General features: G+C 44.3%; 1 protein-coding gene across 5 annotated transcripts in view; it reads left to right on the top strand.

The window, feature by feature from the left end:
• Positions 1–22,658, top strand: part of VAV1 (vav guanine nucleotide exchange factor 1) — a 141,390-nt gene extending 118,732 nt beyond the window's left edge. For 3 of the 5 annotated variants that reach the window (XM_033925316.1, XM_033925317.1, XM_033925315.1), the window contains 6 exons: positions 5,724–5,755; positions 10,984–11,100; positions 12,129–12,216; positions 18,066–18,180; positions 20,159–20,310; positions 22,361–22,658. In XM_033925316.1, coding sequence (XP_033781207.1) covers positions 5,724–5,755; positions 10,984–11,100; positions 12,129–12,216; positions 18,066–18,180; positions 20,159–20,310; positions 22,361–22,414 — 558 coding nt within the window. In that variant the 3' untranslated portion in view covers positions 22,415–22,658. Of the gene's footprint in view, positions 1–5,723; positions 5,756–10,983; positions 11,101–12,128; positions 12,217–18,065; positions 18,191–20,158; positions 20,311–22,360 lie in introns of those variants that run through there. The other 2 variants (XR_004537287.1, XM_033925318.1) reach the window with 2 other exon arrangements.
• Positions 22,659–22,973: the final 315 nt, after the last annotated feature.

Here is a 22,973-nt window from a genome sequence, read left to right as displayed (position 1 = left end):
TTCAGGCTATTGACACTTGCACTTTCTCTTCCACTGTTTCACCCCTCCTCTCAAAAACTATGCTACACAAATCTGTCTCCTCCTATAATACCATTCTCTCCTCTGCTCTCGAGATACCCTCACTGCCTGCACTCTACATTCTGTAAGCTGTGCCAAACCCCAGCCCTGTGGCTGACCTCTAAAATCCTGGCCTAAATCCTGCACTCATGCTGACTTCGTACATTTCAAATTCCTACTGACCTCCTTCCAGTCTGCTCTTTCACTTGCCAAACAAAACTTCTATACCCATTTGACTAACTCTCTAGACTCCAACCCTTGCCATCTCTTTGCCACACTGAACTTTCTACTCAAACGGCGCTCGCCTCCAATGATTCCCTCCATCACTTTATCCCACACTATGGCTGAGTACTTCTATGACCAAGCTACACAAGATTAACCTTGAGTTCAGAACCAAGCCACCCCTACATTTCCCTTCCCCAGCCCAGTCTGTCAACCCTCTTTCGGTCCCCTGCCGCTTTTTCTTCCTTTCCTGAAATCACTGAAGAGGAAACTGCACCTTTTCTTTCCTCCTCCAAACTGCTCCTCTGTTCTGAGTCTCACCCATCTACTCAGCACTATTTCTCCTGCTGTCATTCCTTCCATTTGTCACATCCTCAATCTATCACTTTCTACTACAACTGTTCCTGATATCTTCAAACATGCTGTAATTACACCACGCCTCAACAAACCTTCACTGGACCCTACCTGCCCTTCCAACTATCAACCCAATAGGAGGAAATATTTTTTCACTCAGAGAATAGTTAAGCTCTAGAACGTGTTGACAGAGGTTGTGGTAAGAGCCGTTATCCCAGGACAAGCAGGCAGCATATCTCACGTATGGGTGATGTCACCGACAGAGTCCTGGTATGGACCACTTTAAAAGTGCATCACCACTTTAAGAACATAAGAACATAAGAAATGCCTTCACCGAATCAGACCCTTGGTCCATCCAGTCCGGTGATCCGCATACGTGGAGGCCCGAACTGCGCATGCGCGAGTGCCTGCCCGCCCAACGTAGGGCACGCGGTCCCTCAGTTTCTTAGCTTCCGCGGAGCTAAGACGCGTTTTTTCAATGGCCATTGAACCTTTTTCTCCGCTGCCTTCCTGCTCTCGCAGACCTTTGACTTTTCAGTCATTTTCTTTTATTTGTTAAGTTATTTTCAGATAAAAAAGTAACAAGTTTCATTTTTTCCCTTTTGTGGGTTCGGCCTGTTCGACCACCTTGGCCTCGGATTTTGATTTAGCCGAGGCCGCATCGCTGGTGTCTCCAATGCTTGGGGCCCGAGCACCTGTCCCGTAACCCATTCCTGCTGTTCTTCTCTGCAGAAGAGGACTCTAAAGAACCGCCTTATTCAGCAGCACCTCCTCTTCGGTGTTGCGATGTGGGTCAGTCACAGAGATGGGGCGAGCACAACATCCACACTTTTTGAAACCCGTCTGCGGGTGAGACATTGAAGGAAAGACGGCCTCGGCTAAATTAAAATCTGAAGCCAAGGTGGTCGAACAGGCCCCGCCGGGCCAAACTCACGCGAGAGAGAAAACGAAAATTTTTATTTCTTTTAAACTAAAATAAACTTATTTAAGAAAATAAAAACAAAACTGACTCAAATGTCAGAGTTCCGCAAGAGCAGGAAGGCAGCAGAGAAAAAGTTTCAACGGCCGTTGAAAAAAGGTGTCTTAGCTCCGCGGAAACTAATTAACTGAGGGACCGTGTGCCCTACGTCGGGTGGGAAGGCACTCGTGTATGCGCGGTTTGGGCTATCGCGAACTTTCTAAAGACTTAAAGTGGTGATGCACTTTTAAAGTGGTCTGTACTGGGGCTCCATCGGTGACATCATCCATATGTGAGAATATACTGCCTGCTTGTCCTGGGATAACACCTGTTACGGTAAGTAACTGTGCTTTAATGTAGCTGGTTTTAAAAAAGGTTTGGACAAGTTCTTGGAAGAAAAGTCCATAGTCTGCTGTTGAGATAGACATGGGGGAAACCACTGCTTGTCCTGCATCGGTGGCATGAAATGTTGCTACTATTTGGGATTTTGCCAGGTACTTGTAACTTGGAATGGTCTCTGTGAACATGGGATACTAGTCTAGATGGTCCCAGTAAGGCTATTCTTATGTTCTTATCTCCCTCCTCCCCTTCTTATCCATGCTGTTCACTGCTGTTGCCTTGACTTTCTGTCATCCCTAGCTATTCTTGACCACCTTCTCCTGACTTGGATTTCATAAGAACATAAGAATTGCCGCTGCTGGGTCAGACCAGTGGTCCATCATGCCCAGCAGTCCGCTCACACGGCGGCCCTCTGGTCAAAGATCAGCACCCTAACCGAGACTAGCCCTACCAGCGCACGTTCTTGTTGAGCAGTCTTCCTCTATAACAGCCTCCAGAAGAGCGTCCAAGCTTTCTACCACTCTCTGGGTGAAGAACTTCCTTACGTTTGTACGGAATCTATCCCCTTTCAACTTTAGAGTGCCCTCTCGTTCTCCCTACCTTGGAGAGGGTGAACAACCTGTCCTTATCTACTAAGTCTATCCCCTACAGTTGCGCCAGACATATCTCTCTCTTGGCTTCTTTCAGTATCACCCTGTAGTCCTTTATGCACTCCTCTTGGGTTTTTTTTATATTTCACAAACACCAACTCTTTCGCCTTTATTTTCTCAGCCACTAGTTTGGAGAACCATATCGGTTTCCTTTTTCTCTTGTTTTTATTTATTTTCTTCACATAAAGGTCCATAGCCATTTTTATCGCTCCTTTCAGCTTAGACCACTGTCTTTCCACTTCTCTTGTGTCCTCCCATTCTAACAGCTCTTTCTTCAGGTACTTTCCCATTGCATTAAAGTCCATACGTTTGAAATCCAGGACTTTAAGTATTGTGTGGCCGTTCTCCACTTTAGTTGTTATATCAAACCAAACTGTTTGATGATCGCTACTTCCCAGGTGAGTACCCACTTGAACATTAGAGATACTCTCTCCATTTGTGAGGACCAGATCCAATATCCCTCGTGGGTTCCGTCACCATTTGTCTGAGCAGAGCCTCTTGAAAGGCATCCACAATCTCCCTACTTCTTTCCGATTCCGCAGACGGAACCGTCCAGTCCGCATCTAGCAGGTTGAAATCTCCCAACAGCAGCACCTCCTATTTCCTTCTAAATTTTTGGATATCCACAATCAGATCCTTATCAATTTGCTGCGATTGAGTCGGAGGTCTGTAGATTACACCCACGTAGTCTTTCCTCTCTGAGCATTATATTGAAACTTTTATCCACATTTCTATCACCTCTCACTTAGACTACTGCAACTTGCTTCTCATAGGTCTTTGACACAACCACTGAAAATTCTGCTGCACGATTTATATTCTACCAAAGTCGCTGTGCTCACATCACCCATATCTCCTCCTCTTCCTAAAAGATCCCACAGGTCTGTCCCACACTTTCTTGAATTCATGCACAGTCTTTGTCTCCAACATCTCTTCCAGGAAACTATTCCATGCATCTAGCACCATTTCTGTAAAAAGTATTTCCTTAGATTACTCCTGAGCCTCTCACCTCTCAATTTCATCAGGCTTACAGTGTGTATTCTTAGCCAATGCACAGCTCTCTTACACTCATTTGTGGCTTCTAGTACACAGACATTGCCCCTGTTTCAGAGCAGCTTATAAACTGGTCATTCAGGCAAGGCATAGCTGTGTTCTTCTTTGCCCCTCTTGGCATGGCTGCATATGTCAAAACTCTAATGCGTTTCCCTTTTTTGATAACATTAGCTATGAGCTACCAGGGTGCTTCTGAATATGTGTCTAGAAGAAACTGTGCACTACTGGGTTTATTGTCTGTTTCAGTTTTTCTAGCAAGACTGCCAACTACTCAGGTTCTCACGATATCCACAATGTTACGCATGAGATGAAATACATTGTACTGTATTTCTTGAGGAATTAATTGGCCATGGGTCAAGTTTCAAGTTTATTAAACATTTCTTATACCGCCTAATCAGACTTCTAGGTGGTGTACAATTTTAGTAAAAAACATATATTGACAATAACACAAATTTAAAATAGACATCTTTAGGGATAGTTAATACATCCAAGGATGCTTTAACCAAGGACAAATAGGGACATAAGGAAAAAATGTTGGAACTACAATATTATAGAAAAGAAGAGGACATTTAAGGAAAGTACACTGGGAAGAGTTGCTGCAATAGAAAAGGTTTGAAAACCTTGACATGTGGTATATAAAAAACCTAATAAACTTGAAAAAAACAAAACAAAACACCATAGTTCTAGGGGAAGAAAATCATGTCACTGGAACCCAACCACAAAGATATGCTTCTGTTTTCATTCTCCCATAAATGGAAAATACAGACACTGCCTTTGTCACAGTATAAACAAACTTTTAATATTTGAATATATAAATAGTGATGATTTGACTTCTGACAGCATCAGCCTAAAATTAACTGGTAATAGCATGACTGATGTCAGCGTTTAGACTAAAGCTAAACCCAGAAAAAACTAAACTCTTCTTAGTATCCCCAAACGACAAAATTAAGGAAACTACGATACACATCAATGGACTTGACTACTGTATTGAGCAATCATTAAAAATACTAGGAGTCACTTTAGACAAGCATCTCACTCTGGAGAAACACACTGACCTAGTGTTTAAGAAAAGCATCTCGGTGCTCTGGAAACTCCGCACCATTAAAAAATACTTTGATGACACCTCCTTTCGTCTGCTGGTCCAATCTTCCATTCTTAGTGTCCTAGACTACTGTAACATCATTTATCTAGGCGCCTTCAAGAAAATCACCAGGAAGCTGAGACTGGTCCAAAATACCGCCATCCGCCTTATCTTTGGCCTGAAGAAATGGAAACACATATCCCCTTTCTACAACAAGTTGCACTGGCTGCCATTCGAATCCAGAGTTCTATTTAAGTTTTCTTGCATCTGCTACAAAACCGTATCTGGTATGTCACCAGCCTATCTTTACCCCCACTTCAACCTGAACTATAATAAGAAGAGCTCCCGCAGATCAATTTTGTTCACTTTTCCCTCACTGAAATCGTGTCATCTTAAAAGATTCCTCGAACGAACCTTCTCTTTTCAAGCGGCCAAACTAAATTCATGGCTCGCCCAAATCATACTTGACTGCTTTTCATACCCCCCCTTCAGAAAAAAGCTCAAAACTCTACTTTTTAATGGACCAAATCCCTAACGCTCCCCTCTTCCGCCATAACGTTTCCCCTTCTCCACCTTAGAAAACAGATTAAAACCCTTCTTTGCAACAGACCTATCCCTTAACGCCCCCCTTCCCCCATCTCACCCCCCCTCTCCTCTTCCTTACTTTTCCGCCCGCCCCCCTTCTAAGTTTGTTGCTCTCCCCCTTTTTTCCAGCTAATATGCTTGGTTCCCCCCCTCTCTTAAACTTAATTGTATCCTACTACAGCACACTCTGTATGTACCCCGTATTTGGCCCTTCCCTCACCTAAATTGTTAATGTAAACGAGTTTGACCCTAAGATTGCTTTGTTATGTTCTTCTTTTTTCTAATCGCACTGTATGTAATTCATCTATCTGTTGTGAACCGCCTTGAACTCCCTGGGTATGGCGGTATACAAAATAAAATATTATTATTATTATTATTATGAAAAACATTACAAAGATGTCTAATTTCTCTGTTTTCCTTTTCCCAGTCTCCTGTGCCAGATTTAACCCAGTATTCGTGGTAAGTAAAATTTACATGACAAAGTTACAGAAATGTTAAGAAATAAACTAAAATGTTTATTGCTTTTCAGATTGTGATAAATTAAATTGGATGAACAAAATGTACTCGTTTTGCTTAATAACAATATGCAAATGTCGAGTGTCCACCAACCAAGTTAATCATTTAACAAATGGATCTCAAAATCCAAAGAATCCCACTCCCTGAATTCAAAAATTCTTTAACGGAGAGGTAAAGAACTATCACTGGTCCACTCCGGAAAACACAGCCAGAGAGAAAAACCTCCCTCCAATAGGGAGAAAATATCTCTGGCTTAAAAACCGGGCTCAAATCAATGCTTGAAATTTAAAGGTTTAAAAGTTCTTGTTTTGCAGATACTTGTTCAGGAATGTTAGAAGAGAAAAAAGCATACAGAGCTCATGGGATTCTTTACATGTTCATGTTTGTTTGCATACATGCTCACGTGTTTCTGTGCTTACACTGCTTGTGTGTCTGTGTTGGCTTTATGTGTGTCTATGATTAGGAGAGGAATAAAAGGGGGGAGGACAGATTGAAAAGTGCAATTCCTTAAGAATCACCTGGTTACTGACTGATATTCAGTCCAGTGCTTGGTTAAAATTAGGACTTTTTTTTTTTTTTTTTGCTGTGCTAGATTGAGCCACTGAGGGGGCCAATGCTCAAAGCTTACTGGGCTTGTATTGTTCTACTTTGATTGGTTTTAGCTAGTTTTGTGCATACGTTATTGTGTGCCTAATGCTGAAAGGGTTTTAATGCTGCTTATACTGTATGTGAAAGCAACATCTGAAAACTAGATGCAAATGTATGAAAATGAGCAGGGAACAGGAAAAATGTTCTGGAGGTCCGAGGTGGCATTACAGATGTGAAGGCACTTCTCAGTGGTCGGCATTTTTTAAATGGTATCTGTGCCCCCCCTCGCTGCCCCCCCCATACCTCTTCAAATCTTCATTTGCGCAAGCAGCTTCTCTGGCTTTTCCTCTGATGTCACTTCCTGGCCCCACGACCTAGAAGTGATTTCAGAGGTAGCCAGGCGGGCATGAGCAAAAAGCTAGAGTAGTTGCTCGTGTTGGCAAAGATTTTAAAGAGGTAGGGGGCAGGTAATGGAGAGCATGAGCATGGCATAGGGGGAGGGCAGAGAGGTGCTGGCACTCCCACCAAGACAGCGCCTGGGGCAGTCTGACCCCTGACCCCTTACTATAGTCATTTTTCAAGTTAGGTTCTGTTTTTATTTTGCTTTGTATTTTATTTCTGCTTCTTTCTTGTGTAAAGGAGAACATCCTGACCCTCTTTTGTCATCCACTTTGAACCACTATTGATGGGAGTTGGCAGAATACAAGCGCTAGATAATATAACATACTCCCACATGAATACATTTCTATTTTCTGTGACAGAGGGGGGGGGGGTAACATTTTATCCTCTCATGTGCAAGCAGCAGCTTTTAGACATGTAAAATGGCTTAAACACGTAAAAAAGCATTTTAGAAGGTGGCTACAATTAACATGGAGAGGGCAGGCGCCAACGTCAAGCTCCAACCTCTTTCCTCTATCACACCTGTCAGCCTCTAATACCTCCACGCTCACCCCCCTGGAACACATCTCTTACCCACTACCCCAAAGCATCTGATTAGAGAATGACATGGGGACAAATTTTTCCCCCCAGGAACTCAGCCGAAAGCCTGAAATCATAATGCCGTTGTACAGGGCCATGGTGAGACCTCATCTGGAGTACTGTGTGCAATTCTGGAGGCCACATTACAGTAAAGATGTGCGCAGAATTGAATCGGTTCAACGGACGGCCACCAGGATGATCTCGGGGCTCAAGGGTCTCTCGTACGAAGAGAGACTGAACAAATTGCAGCTCTACACTCTTGAGGAACGTAGGGAGAGGGGAGACATGATCGAAACATTTAAGTACCTCACGGGACGTGTCGAAGTGGAAAATGATATTTTCTTTCTCAAGGGACCCTCGGCCACAAGAGGGCACCCGCTCAAACTCAGGGGCGGAAAATTTCATGGCAACACCAGAAAGTATTTCTTCACAGAGAGAGTGGTTGATCATTGGAACAAGCTTCCAGTGCAGGTGATCGAGGCAGACAGCGTGCCAGACTTTAAGAATAAATGGGATACCCATGTGGGATCCCTACGAGGGTCAAGATAAGGAAATTGGGTCATTAGGGCATAGGCAGGGGGTGGGTAAGCAGAGTGGGCAGACTTGATGGGCTGTAGCCCTTTTCTGCCGTCATGTTCTATGTTTCTATGTTTCTATTTCCCTGCCTCAATCCTGCAAGTGTTTGAGGCTTGTGCAGTTAAGGCAGAGCTTACAGGAATGGGACAGGGACAGGACGGGGAATTCTCAGCAGACCCTTTCCCTTCCCCTCTCCCCGTTCAATATTCCTGGCCTTAATGGGAACTGGTACATTGTCCACGCACTTCTGCTCATATGTCCTAAGTTCCAAAATGGCTTCATTGTCCCTAGTGGTAATCAACCCTCTCCAGACCCCTTCTAAATTCAGGAGCCAAATTACGTCAAGAATCCAGAAAATAGGTAATAACAGACAAAAATTGGTTTCTGCATTATTAAAATTCCCTTCCAAATCTGACAGTCACCAAAGCTGTACCTTCAAACCTTCATTTACCTGACAAAAGATTCTCTCTAGCAATTCAACTGTTCTATCAAATCTATTGCTACCCAAGATGAGGGACTCTCTAAAACTCTTCAATTTGTTCTTTTTAACTAACCTTTCACTTTCCTGTTTGGATGCAAAGTGACTTACAATGAAATGTTACTTCATACATTATCCCAGGACAAGCAGGCAGGTATTCTCACATATGGGTGTTAGTTGAAATGCTTTTGTTCTTATGTACAAAGTCTGATCTGCTTTGATCCAGGAGTAACATAAATTAATAAACCATAAACAATATAAACCTAAACTGTAAACATCATCTCTAAATACATGCAAAAGTAACATAATAAGGCTTTTTCCACAAGTAAAACCTGAAGCATTTACGAAGTTGAGCGACTGCCTAAGCAGGTGCCGCATTTACAGTGCCTTAGTTTGAACAGAGCAGAGGCAAAGAAGTGACGCGCAGGAGGCTTCAGCCCCCTCAACCTTAGATCCCCTGCTTCGCCCTTTACAACCCGGAAAGGCACTTATCAAGCTGCAGCGCTCAAATCACGTGTGCAGGAACCTTTATGGACTCCTCACATAAGTGTTTTGTCAATCACATCTATGTACTTCCATCGTAATTATATTAGATTCAAATCAGATTGATTTAAAACCTTTATGTTTTGTAATATTTTAACCTAAGCGGATCACGATGGCACAGTCATAAATATAGGCTGATGATCTCATTATGATTCCGGTGGTGTATGTTTAGAAATATCCTGAACACAATCCCCTTGATTCTTGGTGCTATTTAACTAATGTCATCGTCTGAACAGTAACACAGCAGATATGTAGTCCATCAATTCTAATTTTTTTTTTTGTAGAAACATAGAAATTGACGGCAGAAAAGGGCCATAGCCCATCGAGTCTGACCATACCAATGACCCACTCCCTGACTTTTACTCCCTTATAGATCCCACGTGAATATCCCATTTTCTCTTAAAATCTGACACGCCGTTGGCCTCAATCACCTGCTGAGGCTTAAGATTTTATTTTGAATGTCATCATATGGAAGCTGCCTAGAACATTTGAATAGTGCGGATTATAAGGCCAGTTAAATAGCGTTTAGCTGGTTACATTACATTAATGACTTCTATTCCGCCTGTACCTATTCCGCAGTTCTAAGCGGATTACAGTATAAGATTGCTGGACCTTTCCAGGAAGTTGCCATTTAGGGGACGCTTATACAGTGGATGCAGGGGAATTACAGATTAGGAGCATTGAATAATAAGGCAAAGGGGAGAGTTTAGGATCACTAGAAGAGAAGAAGAGGTTTAGGGTTGGTTTCTTGATAGGGTCATATTTAGCGGGATGTAGCTGTTTTTCTGCGCTGACTATTTGTGTTTCTGCCGGGTTTGGCGGTTCAAATAGGGTTACTATGTGTGCGGCCTACCTTGAACCGCTCTGAACTTAACCAGTTATGTTCCAATGGCCAAAAATGAAACTGGTCACTGGAAACAGCTTGGCACTGAACATCCAGAGTCTGTGTCAACTGCGGCACTTGGGCGAGCTGAATATCAGCACCAATGAAAACATTTTAATGTCATTCTGTACAGGACATGCTGCAGTTAGGTGTCGGTAAGCGACCAATCAGGGGGCATGCTCCTAAAAAAACATTGAAGGTGACATTGGAGGCACATAGGGATGCCTATGGATGCTTAAGGCCGGTGGGGGCGTGGTTTGTTCTAGAAGTGACCTTAGGCATCCCTATGCATCTCCATAGGTGCGAGATTGGCACCTTAAATATAGGCCTTTAAAATGGTGGCCTACATTTAAGGCACCTATGTTTAAAAAAAAAAAAAACCCAGTTCTTATTACATTTGTATACTTTTGTGTTGTTTTTCGGATTTGTATGTTTATTTAAAATTTCAATAAATTATTTAGGGGGAAAAAAAGAAAAAACAGCTGCGATTCTACAAATGTGTGTGTGATGGACATGCCGATAGCAGCGCCATATATAGAATTTAGTCCATTGTCTCATTATGATTCTGGTGGTTGATGTTAGAATGTTTTCACTGGGTGCAGGATGTTCTAATGAGTGATTATGATGGAGGCTGATTGTTTTCATTGTGTGTAGGATGTTTTAATCAGTGATTATGATGGAGTCCGATTATCTTATTATGGTAGTGGTTGTTTAGAATGTTTTTTTATTGGGTGTAGCAGGGGTTTAGCCATAACATGTTTTATGGGGGGAGCCCAGGCTTGGCTTGAGGGGGACCAAACATTCCTCAGTTCTTCCTCTCCACCCACCCGCCACTGGTGGGGATGCTCAAGTCCTGTAAGCCAGAGATTTTCTGCTAGAATCTCTGTCCACACTGCATGTGTGGAAGTACCAGCAGTATGGGCTCGGGCTCATGCTGTGAATCTTGTTTGGCTGACCGGGCTTGAGCATCCCCGCTAGCCATGAATCTGGTGCTCCAGTTTTTGAAAGGAGCCAAAGCTCCATGTGAGTGGGCCTAGGCCCCAGAGGCACCCCCGAGCTACACCATGGGTGTGCAGGATGTTTGTAATGTGATTGTGATGCTGGATATGATCATGATATTATTAGGTACGCTGGACCTCTGGAGAGAAAAGAGGCTGAAGAAACTCTAAGTAACCGTTCAGATGGCACGTTTCTCGTTAGACAAAGAGTGAAGGATGCCGAAGAATTTGCTATTAGTCTAAAGTAAGTTAATATTTCCAGGAAAACATTGATTTAGTAACTACAGCTGGCATCTGTATTAGTTTACTTTTTCATGGAGAGGAGGGTGGTCGATACCTGGAATGCCCCCTCCTGTGGAAGGTGATGGAGATAAAGACATTTTTATGACCTAAAAGATGTCTTATACAATTAGCACAGGAGTTATACATTCAAAATTATAGGCAGTGCCAAAAAGACACTTTTAATCTTTTGGGAACTTGCCAGGTACTTGTGAGCTGGGTTGGGCTTTGATGAAACTTTGGTCTGTCACTCTTATGTTCTTATGTGAGCCAAGTATAGGATAATGAAGCCATTGTGACATCATTGATGAGGTTGGTGTAATGAGGCATTATGACATCACAATCTCAGCTGTGGAATGTTGCTACTCTTTGGGGTTCTGTCAGCTACTTGGGACCTGGGTTGGCCACTGTTGGAAACAGGATATTGAGCTTGATGGACCTTCAGTCTGTCCCAGTACAGCAACTCTTATGTTGTTATTCACACTTAAGATCTGCTGAAAAAGATTTCACATTTATTGATTTTGGAACTGATATTTCCTAATATAATTGCTGTAGTTATACTTCATTGTAGTGTATATTTGGACTATCTTCCTAAAATGTCTCAATTTGGTCTAAACTGAGGTGTGGTGTAGTGAACGTTCAGGGGAATGTCTTCATAAAGGTGGTTATTAAGGAGGGGATTCATCAATGAGTGTGTTCTAAATACCAAGATGCCTGTTGATTAATCCTTCCTTAATCCCAATAAATATTTCTAAAATCCTGTTTTCAGGAGGAATAGCCTAGCTCTGTTACATATAAGATACATAATATTGACTCGGGAGAGAGTAAATGTGATTTGCTGCAGGTATAAGCATGCAGTTTCCAAAATAAATAGTGTAAGAGATGGGAAGTGAGGAAACGCCAGCTCTATCATGGTTTTAGCACTTGTGGTCAGTCTTACATGAACTCTGCACTCCTGAAATGAAACAACATTTGTGATCTTTGTTTCCTCAGATTTAATGTAGAAATTAAGCACATCAAGATAACAACCCTAGAAGGACTGTATCGCATCACAGAGAAGAAAGCCTTCAAGGGCTTAATCGTAAGTTTTGATGCCATCTTTTTCTGTTAAGAATTTTATCGATGGACTAGAGTGAACTTATTTGGTAGTTCTCAGGAGGTCCTAACGTTAAAGTTGTATAAATAATTTTAACATCCCCAATTTCAAACACGAGGTGTATATTCAACAGAGTGGGCAGTGCATTAACATAAGCAGATCTCATAATGCAAAATTTTCAATCCCACTATGGAGGTTATTTTAGTAGAGATTTGTATCATTTACATATGTAAATTGGTAAGCAAATATATATGTAGCAGTTTTAGAAAATATGCTGTTTATGAGGTAATTTAATAAAAGGATGTTCAAGTAATGTGAGTCCATAAATTTTTAATAATACATCAGTGTTTGCCCCAGAAATTTTTTCCAGCCAGGTGGCATGATAAAGTAGCCAGGTGAGGGCGGGACAGGGAAATTTGCTGGTTAGAATAGGGTCATTAAATCCAGTAGCTTACCTACAGCCAGTGCTGATCATTTTTAACAACCCCCTCCTCTATATAAAAAAGTTATTTTTAGTAATAATCCATGAGTCACACAACAAGGGTGCACCTAGGAAAAGGCAGCATCTTAAACATTGCAGTGAGCACTAGAACACCAACACACGCAATGTAAAACTAAACAGGCCAGATCCTGCACAGTTAGTTGATCCTGTACAATCGATGCTAACAGAAAACCATATCCTTTTCATACACACAGAACACAGATACACCCTCGCCCAATATGAAATAATCACAAAGTAAAAATAGAAATATGTAGACCAAAGTTAAACTGAACCGCCAAGAAACCAGACTCTGCATACAATGCAACACCACAGAAATAGTGATACATGTCCTCTAATACTGTGCAATTTATAAAGATAGTAGATGTAAATTTGAAAAAACTGATACATAACAATCGCCACTTTACAAATTAACAAATAAAAATAACAAGAAATAAGAAATTACCATTTTATTGGACTAATCAATTTTTCAAGACAGTACAGTATTCTGCGGTTATGGTATCCTGTCCTGTCCTTAGGAAAGGGGTTTAGTTCCCAAAAAATTGCCTTATTTCCATTTCCTATTTATAAACTTTTATCAATACAGTTACAATACTACTTGATTCTATGTAAAGCAACAAAAAAATTTATTTCTACCTTTTGTTGTTTCTGCTTCAATCATCTTCTCTTCGCTCTCTTCTTTCTATAGTGTTTGTCCTCTCTCCCTTTCATGCAATATCTGCCCTCTCTCTTTGCCCTTTCCACCCAGCCTCTGCCATCTCTCTTTACCCACCCCTTCCATCTACTGTCCATCAGTGTCTGCCCTCTCTCTTCCATACAGCAACTTCCCTCTTTTTATGTCCTTCAATAAACTGTATATCCTGTGCTCTTTCTCTCCTTTGTACTTGATTCATTTCAGTTTCAGCCCCTCTCCATTTTTCTCCCAACCCCCTCCCCTATGCTCTGGCATCTCTCTTCTCCTTTCCTTCCTTCCCACTCCACACCATGGTCTGGCATCTCTATCTCCTTCCTTTCCCTCCCCCATGCCCTGGCATCTCTCTCCTCTCCTTCCATCTCCCCCTCCATTATCTGGCATCTCCTCTTCTTCCTTTCTCTTCTGCCTTCCTAACTCTCCCCTGGTCTAGCATCTGTCTTCCCCCTCCATATACCCTTACATATATCCCTCCCCCTCCATGGTCTGGTATCTCCTTTCCCTCCCATAGTCTTGGCACCTCTCTTTCCTTCCCATGGTCCTGGCATCTCTCTCCTTCCCTCTCTCTCCCCAATTGGGTGCAGCAGCAGCATTTCTCCTGCCCCTCCCCCCCCCCCAACCAATGTGCAGCATTCACAATTCGCTAAAGGCTAAAGCAGGAGATAAGGAAGCGATGAGTGAAGCTTACAACTAGCTGCTCTTGCTTGCTTCAGGCCTTCCTTGTTGCCGGGTCCTGCCTTCGCGGAAACAGAAAGTAGGCAGGACCCAGCAGTGAAGAAGGCCTGAAGCAATCAAGAGCAGCAAATTGTAAGCTTCCCTCCCTGCCCTATCTCCTGCCTTAACCTGTAGCAAATTAAACCCAAGCTCCAGAGCTCTAAAGGTAACACTGCGTGCCGGCTTCCTTTCTCTTCCCCCCCGGGACATAACTTCCGGTTTCAGAGGGAATAAGGGAAGCTGGCACGCACAGTGTTACCGTTAGAACCCTGGAGCACAGGTTCAAGTTGCTTGCTGGCGCTTTAAAAATAAAAAAGTCAGGCAGAGGCGGGAGTCAAATGTTGAACTTCAGGGAGTCAGCTGGGGAATCCCCAAGCCAGTGAGAGGGTGTTTTTTTTTTAAATGCTTGAGCAGCAGTGGCAGCAGGATTCGCGACCGAGATGACAGCAGGGCAGTCATCTAAATTAGCTGGGCGGAGCGCAGAAAAAGGCCAACAGAATGCTAGGAATGATTAAGAAGGGAATCGCAAATAGATCTGAGAAGGTTATCATGTTGCTGTACAGAGCCCTGGTACACTCCCACCTGGAATACTGCGTCCAACACTGGTCCCTGTACATGAAGAAGGACATAGTACTACTCGAAAGGGTTCAGAGAAGAGCGACAAAAATGGTTACGGGACTGGAGGAGTTGCCTACAATGAGAGGCTAGAGAAACTGGGCCTCTTCTCAGTCTCCTCTTTTCAAGAGAGAAGGGACGTGATTGAAACATTCAAGATATTGAAGGGAATTGACTTAGTAGAGAAAGAGAGATTGTTCACCCTCTCCAAGGTGAAGAGAATGAGAGGGCACTCGTTAAAGTTAAAAGGGGATAGATTCTGAACAAATGTCAGGAAGTTCTTCTTCACCCAGAGAGTGGTAGAAATCTGGAACGTTCTTCCAGAGGCTGTTATAGGGGAAAGCACCCTTCAGGGATTCAAGAAAAGGTTAGATAAGTTCCTGCTGGACCAGAACATATGCAGGTAAGGCTATACTCAAATAGGGCACTGGTCTTTGACCTAAGAGCTGCCGCGTGAGTGGACTCCTGGGCACGATGGACCGTTGGTCTGGTCCAGCAGTGGCAATTCTTTTATGTAAGTAGCAATGAACTACATAAACAAGCAAAGAGGCACGGACTCTCTTCTGTTATGTCAGGAAGCCAAATAAATCTGAACTTGGGCAATGATTTGCAACCTGTTCTTAAAGGCTGTTTACATTCAAGGGGAGAATTCCCTAGCAACCTCAGCAGAATGGACTCAGCTTCATGAATGGACTCTCAACGCTGCAACTCTGCAGTCCATCTTTGCTCAATGGGGCACTCCACAAGTGGACTTGTTTGCAGCTCCTCACAATCACCAGTTGCCTCAGTTTTGCTCCAGGCTTTACTCTCCTCTCAGTCTGGAAGCAGATGCTTTTCTCCTGGATTGGATGGGTCTGTTTCTATATGCATTCCCGCAAATTCCTCTCATGTTGAGAACTCTGTTCAAGCTTAGACGAGACACAGCCACCATGATTCTTATTGCTCCTCGGTGGCTCGGGCAACATTGGTGCTCCCTTCTACTTCAACTCAGTTCCAGGGAGCCCATACCTCTTCCAGTATTTCCTACTCTGCTTACTTAGAATCAGGAATCAGGGTGGGTCAATGGTGTGGGCAGACTTGATGGGCTGTAGCCCTTATCTGCCGTCATCTTTCTATGTTTCTATGTTTCACTTCTACATCCCAACCTGCAATCGCTCCACCTGACAGCTTGGTTTCTCTCAGGCTGAGTTCTTCTGAGTTATGTCTCTCTCAGCCTGTTCGCCATATTATTCACGCCTCCAGGAAACCAGCCATTCATCAATATTACCAACAAAAGTTGACTAGGTTTTCTTCCTGGTGTCTTCTTTATCATTGCGATCCAACTTCCCTGGCAGTGGAATTGGTGTTGAATTATCTACTTTCTCTGTCTGACTCTGGACTCAAATCTACATCTATCAGAGTCCATCTCAGCGCTATTACAGATTTTCACATGCCAGTCTAGGGAAATCCTCTTATTGCTCATCCTTTGGTCTCCAGATTCATGAAAGGACTTTTCAATGTGATACCACCTCTCAATCCTCTGCCTGTTGTCTGGGACTTTAATGTGGTCCTTTCCAGCTTGATGAAGCCACCATTTGAACCAATGGCCCACAGCTCATCTCAAGTTTCTCACCAGGAAAGTGGTCTTCCTTATTGCTCTCAACTCTGCCAGGAAGGTCAGTGAGTTACAAGCCTTGGTAGCAGATCCATCCTTCACAGTTTTTCATCATGACAAGGTGGTTCTGCGCACACATCCAAAGTTTCTTCCGAAAGTTGTCACTGAATTTCATCTTAATCAGTCAATTATTCTACCAGTGTTTTTTCCTAAGCCTCATTCTCATGCAGGAGAAACCACTTTACACACTTTGGTCTGTAAACGGGCTTTGGCCTATTACATCGACCGGACAAAGCCACATCGAATATCTACCCAACTTTTCATCTCTTTTGATCCAAACAAGTTGGGGCATTCTGTTTCTAAGAGAACGATTTCCAACTGGCTGGCCGTCACTTATCTCTTTCTGTTATGCTCGGACTGGACTGGCACTGGAGAGTCGTGTCACAGCCCACAAAATTAGAGCTATGGCAGCTTCTGTTGCTTTCCTCAGATCTACTCCCATTGAGGAAATCTGTAAAGCTGCTACCTAGTCCTCAGTTCATACATTCACTTCTCACTACTGTCTGGAGTCTTTCTTCAGACGGGATGGGCACTTCGGTCAATCTGTATTACAAAATTTATTTTCCTAAAAGCCAACACTCCCACAATCCCATTCCTGTTAGCTTGGAGTTCACCCATACATAGAAACTGACGGCAGAAAAGGGCCACGGCCCATCCATTCTGCCCACACTAATGACCCACCCCTACCTTCCTCTATGAAGAGATCCCATGTGCCAATCCCATTTTGTCTTAAAGTCTGGCACGCTAGTGGCCCCAATTGCGTGAGAATATGCTGCCTGCTTGTCCTGGGATAAAGCACAATTACTTACCGTAACAGGTGTTATCCAGGGACAGCAGGCAGATATTCTCACAACCCACCCACCTCCCCTTGGTTGGCTTAACTGAGGGACCGCGTGCCCTACGTTGGGCGGGAAGGCACTTGCGCATGTGTGGTTTGGGCTATCGCAAACTTTCTAAAGACTTAAAGTGGCGATGCACTTTTAAAGTGGTCCATACCGGGGCTCCATCAATCATACGTGAGAATATCTGCCTACTGTCCTTGGATAACACCTGTTACGGTAAGTCACTGCAGTAAACCAGGCATGGTAGAATTACAGCCTTGAATTCTGATACATTATCTGAGAATGATCAGTAAAGGCAAATTGTCCTGAGAATCTGTAAACATCTGAATAACTTTTGATTTATAAACTGAAACTGTACATCTACATCTCGCCATATACCAAGATCATGGCTAATCTGGTACCAAATCTCAGCAGTGGTTCTCACTTTAATTAAATAGGAGCAGAATCATTTCAGAACCTGTGCTCTGACCCAGTCGGCATTTATTTGCTGATTCCTACTGGACAGACCCGGAGAGGACAGACGGGCACAATATGATTCAGAGAGAACTACGCTCCCCCCCCCCAATACAAAGACTGACAGGTCATCATGATTCATTTCATCCAAGGTGGCTGTTCTGGAGGGGAGGAGGGGGGGGGGGGTCCAGTATAGTCTGTCCATAAGTTGCTCTGAGACCAGTGTCGAGAGAATGTCCCTAAAATATTTCTGCCAAAAGATAAATATTAGCTTAATATTAAAGCCCAGACCTCTTTCCAGTCCAAATCTCAAACTATTGAGCAATATGTTAGGGGTAATTTTCAGTCTTTTTTTTATTTATTTAGGAGCTGGTTGAATTTTATGAGCAAAATTCCTTAAAAGATTGCTTCAAATCACTGGATACAACATTACGTGTTCCCTTCAAAGAGCCTGAGAAGAGGATGATGTTGAAAGCAACAGGTAGACATTGGTAATCGCTGATGACATTTAGAAATGTGACCCCATATGTTCATGTGGACAGCATAAACTTATAAGGGATTTTTAAAAATACAATTTAAGAAAAGTATTGCAATTCTACTGATATAGATTCATATATCCAAGGAAAAAACATGGAACAATTGCAATTGGGAGAGGAATACATAAAATTAGAAGAAAAAGAGCTTATCAGGTGGTTTTTAAAAATATATAACATATATACTCGAATATAAGTCAATCCGAATATAAGTCAAGACCCCCATTTTCCCCCCAAAAAAGAGGAAAAATGGTTGACTCAAATATAAGTCAGGCAGCTTAATATTCAAGTGTCCTGCCCTGCCAGGTTCTGCACTCAGCTCCCCTCCCTGCCAAGTTCTTCACCCAGCCCCCTTCCCTCACTGCCCTGCACTCAGTCCCATTCCCTACCAGGCTGTGAACCAAGCCTCCCTCCCTGCCAGGCTCTGAACACTGTCCCACCTTCTTTCCCTGTACCCTATTCCCCCCTAAAAAAGCCAGCCTCATCAGTGATGTCACAATGGCTTGATTGTCCCATACTCCCCTCTGCCCTCTAATCCAGTGGTCTCAAACAGTTTCTTGATCATATGTCTCTTTAGCTATAAATGACAATATTATTATTAAGACTTAGCCAAAAGGAAAGATCTATAAACTATAAAGAGTTTTACCTCATGCAAAATTGTCATTTCTTTAATAAGATATTAACTATTTTTTCTGCGGCCCTCCAAATACCTACAAATCCAAAATGTGGTCTTCAAAGGGTTTGAGACCTCTGCTCTAATCCAACCTGGCCAGCTAGCCCTCTAACCCAGCTTCTGCCCTTAACTTAACCCAGCCTCTGCCCTAGTGGTAGGCCGGGACAGGAGAGATCTGCCCTTAACTTAACCCAGCCTCTGCCCTAGTGGTAGGCCGGGACAGGAGAGATCCCTCCCGTCTCCTGCCCCGGCCAACACTAATAATTACCATCCTCCCTCCTTCCCTCCCTCGCGTACCTCTTCCCTGGTGGTCCGTGTATGTGCTGAAATCTTCCTTTGTAAAAGTAGCAGCCAGCGGCTCACGGCCGGTCCTGCACTGCTCCTTGATAGGCTACCGCGAGAGCCGCAAATCCAGCCTATCAAGGAGCGGTGCAGGGCCATCCGGGAGCATGAAAAGCTCACTCCTGCGTGCTGACCTGGGTGCGCTGCTGGCTGCTACTTTTACAAAGGAAGATTTCAGCGCATACACACTGGGAAATGGTGCGTGAAGGAGGGTGGTAATTATTAGTGTTGGCCGGGGCAGGACACGGGAGGGATCCCTCCGGTCCCAGTCTAAGGCAGGCCTGAGGGAAGTTCGGGAGGGTTTCAGATGGTCACTGGGGGGATGACCCGAATATAAACTGGGACCCCCATTTTTGGGCCAATTTGTTTTAATCCTAACATGATGTTACATTATATTAATCAGGTTTTCTATTTCGCCTTCACCTAGTCAGTTCGAGGTAAGATGACATTACAAGAGGTTGGGTCAGTTACCCAGGGAGTTACAATGGACAGTTTAGTTTGACACGGACATTCAATAGAGTTGCTAATACAGATAGATTAGTACAACTATTAACACAGCATGAGATTTTTGGTCATTGCTGCCATGCATGGTATACCAGTGGCCAAAAGTGCCACAGAATAAAAGTTTAATTTAGATGGGATAAAACCAGTCTAAATGAAACATTGCCAGCATGGGGAGCTTCATTCATCTGCCCCTCAGTATTATCCAGTATACTGACACGAATTACATTTCCAAGTATTACGTACAAGTTTGCCCATGCAAATGGAGGGAAAAGCCTTAAGATTTCTTCCCATTCACTGCACCTGTATCTGCATTGTGTATCCACATTTAAAAGACCTGTAGAAATTAAAAACTCCTGTGGATTTCAAAACAAAAAAAAGTGGAAAAAAATTTCCCATTTCCTTTACAGATGGAGGAGTACGATGTTTTGGTTCAGCAAAAGCACGCTATGATTTTTGTGCCAGAGATCGGACAGAACTGTCGCTCAAAGAAGGCGATCTTATAAAAATCATAAAAAAGAAAGGTCACCAAGGCTGGTGGAAAGGGGAAGTGTATGGCAAGGTATGTGAAATTGCTATCTGGAAGTAGCATAGAGGGGGATGGAGGGGAAGTGATATGAGAAACACATACACTGCACTAGAGGAAAGTAGGGAGGGACTGTGTGACAAGGTAAGAGAAGATTAAGGCCCTGATTCTGTATAGGACGCCCAGGAGAGGTGTCCTATACAGAATCGGGCCTACACTAACCCCGATTCTGTAACTGGCGTCCTTGTTACAGACGCCGGTTAGAGAATCGGGTTAGAGTAGACGCGGCCGCTATACTTATCGCGACAAGGGATAAGTATAGCAGCCGCCTATCCGATCACCGGCAGGAGGGTGCCCAACCCCTCCTGCCGGAAAGCCAGACCCCCCATGCTAACGACCCCCCCCCCCCCCGATGACTCCCCTGGGTTAATCAGGCCTTAGGCATAGCGAGTCCGCCCATCCCCATTAATCCTAAGGCCTGATTGGCCCAGGTGCCTATGAGCCTGGGCCAATCACACCTTAGGGTTAGTGGGGATGGGCGGACCCGCTATGCCTAAGGCCTGATTGATCCAGGCTTCTAGAGCCTGGGCCAATCAGGCCTTAGACTTAGCAGAGATGGGCCGGGAAGGGCAGGCCCATCTCATTTCGACGAGGCGGGCCTCTCGGCTGGACAGCAGCAAGACCCGTCCAGCCAGCCAACAATTTAGAGGTTCGGGGGGACGTTAGTTGGGGGGAGGTTAGGGGAGTCATAGGGGGGGTCGTTAGCATGGGGGGTCTGGAGGAAATCCGGCTTTCCGGCAGGAGGGGTTGGGCACCCTCCTGCCGGTGATCAAGAGTTTCGGGGGGGGCGGGGGCAGCTTTCCGGCAGGAGGGGTTTTTCACCCTCCTGCTGGCGATTGGGAGTTTGGGGGGGTGTTGCGGCAAGAGGGGTTTGGCACCCTCCTGCCGGTGATCAAGAGTTTTGGGGGGCAGGGTGGCTTTCCGGCAGGAGGGGTTTGGCACCCTCCTGCCGGTGATCAGACAGGCGGCCGCGGCCGCTATACTTATTGCGGCACGGAGATCCCTTGCCACGATAAGTATAGCGGCCGCGTCTACTTACAATGTAGGCCAGCATTTTGCTGGCCTATATTTTAAGCGTCTCTTCCTCTACTAGGGAAATGCGTAGGGCCGCCTAGGTTCACCTAAGGTCTTGCAGGCCTCCCTAGGCTCCCGGAGGCGCCTTCAATATAGGCGGCCTGGAGTCAGGGCCTAAATGTTTAAGGTGGTGGACTAGAATGGGGTCCCCAACATCAGTTCAATTTTTAGGGCGGTCTGGGGGAGTGGAGGGGATTTGGGGAGGTGGGCTGGGGTCCAGCGGGGGGGTTTCCAACAGCAAAGACTGGGCATCCCTCTTGCCGGCAATAGGTGTGTGTGTGTGAGGGGGGTTCTGGCAGGAGGGACAAGGCATCCTTTCTGCCGATGATGTACGAGGGTGAGGGGGTTCCAGCAGGAGGGACTGGCCATCCCTCGTGCTGGTGATGTTCAGTAGGGGGTGGGAGGATTCTGGCAGGAGGGACTGGGCATCCTTCTTGCCGGCAATGTATGGGGAGAGGATGGGGGGCCGTGACTGCTAAACTTATTGCGGCAGGGAGATCCCTTGCCATGATAAGCTCAGTGGCCGCGTCTACTTACAATGTAGGCCAGCATTTTGCTGGCCTACATTGTACACATCTACTGCAGGCCTAGGGAGACATGCACGGTCACCTAGGTTCACTTAAAGCTACTTCCAGGCCAAGGCATGCCAATGACTAGCTTTAGGTGAGCTTAGGCGGGCTTGCTCACCTCCCTAGGTTCCCAGAGGCGCCTCTAATGTAGGTGGCCTGCCTTGGGTGGGTTTTTTTAAGGAAACATACATCCCTATTGGCTGGTTAGGCAACAGTTGGCCGCCTTCAATCGGGACGCCGTTTATAAAATTTGGCCTAGATTGTTCAGTAATAAGTGGGAATTCTAATCTCAGCCTTTATCTTACGGTCAGTCAAAATGAGCTGAATATTTTTCCTTAGCATTCATCTGTGAACTGAAATTTTGTTCTTGGTTGGATTTGCAGTTTGGTTGGTTTCCTGCAAATTATGTGGAAGAAGATTACTCTGAATATTGCTGACTAAAGACACTGGAGAAACAGCAATGAAATATTCAACCTGTCCAGGACTCAACGTTGTCTATAGAAAGCTCTCTAAATAAGATATGTGGATTCAGCTTCCCTGGACGGAAGAATGACTTGCCTTTGTCCAAGAGGAAAATGATGTTCTGAGACTGTAGTGGACTATGCTGCAGAAGACAAATCACCTGTACAGTGGATCAGTTTTCAACATTTCTAGAGAATAAATAATTTATGAAATCTGTTACAAATGTCTGTTCTATGGAGTGGTGAAGTATGTTCATCTTTATTTTGCAAGTGGATTTAGATGTAAAACTGTTATTAGAACATAAGAATTGCCGCTACTAGGTCAGACCAGTGGTCCATCGTCTGCTCACGCGGCGGCCTTCTGGTCAAAGTGCCCTGAGACTAGCCCTACCTGCGTAGGTTCTGGTTCAGCAGGAACTTGTCTAACTTTGTCTTGAATCCCTGGAGGGTGTTTTCCCCTAAGTTCCAGTTTTCTACCACTCTCTGGTTGAAGAACTTCCTTACGTTTGTACAGAATCTATCCCCTTTCAACTTT

Source organism: Geotrypetes seraphini, chromosome 16, assembly GCF_902459505.1.
Source record: "Geotrypetes seraphini chromosome 16, aGeoSer1.1, whole genome shotgun sequence".
Taxonomy (NCBI): domain Eukaryota; kingdom Metazoa; phylum Chordata; class Amphibia; order Gymnophiona; family Dermophiidae; genus Geotrypetes; species Geotrypetes seraphini.
Note: the sequence above shows the minus strand (reverse complement) of the source record. Positions and strands in the feature narration are given on the sequence as shown.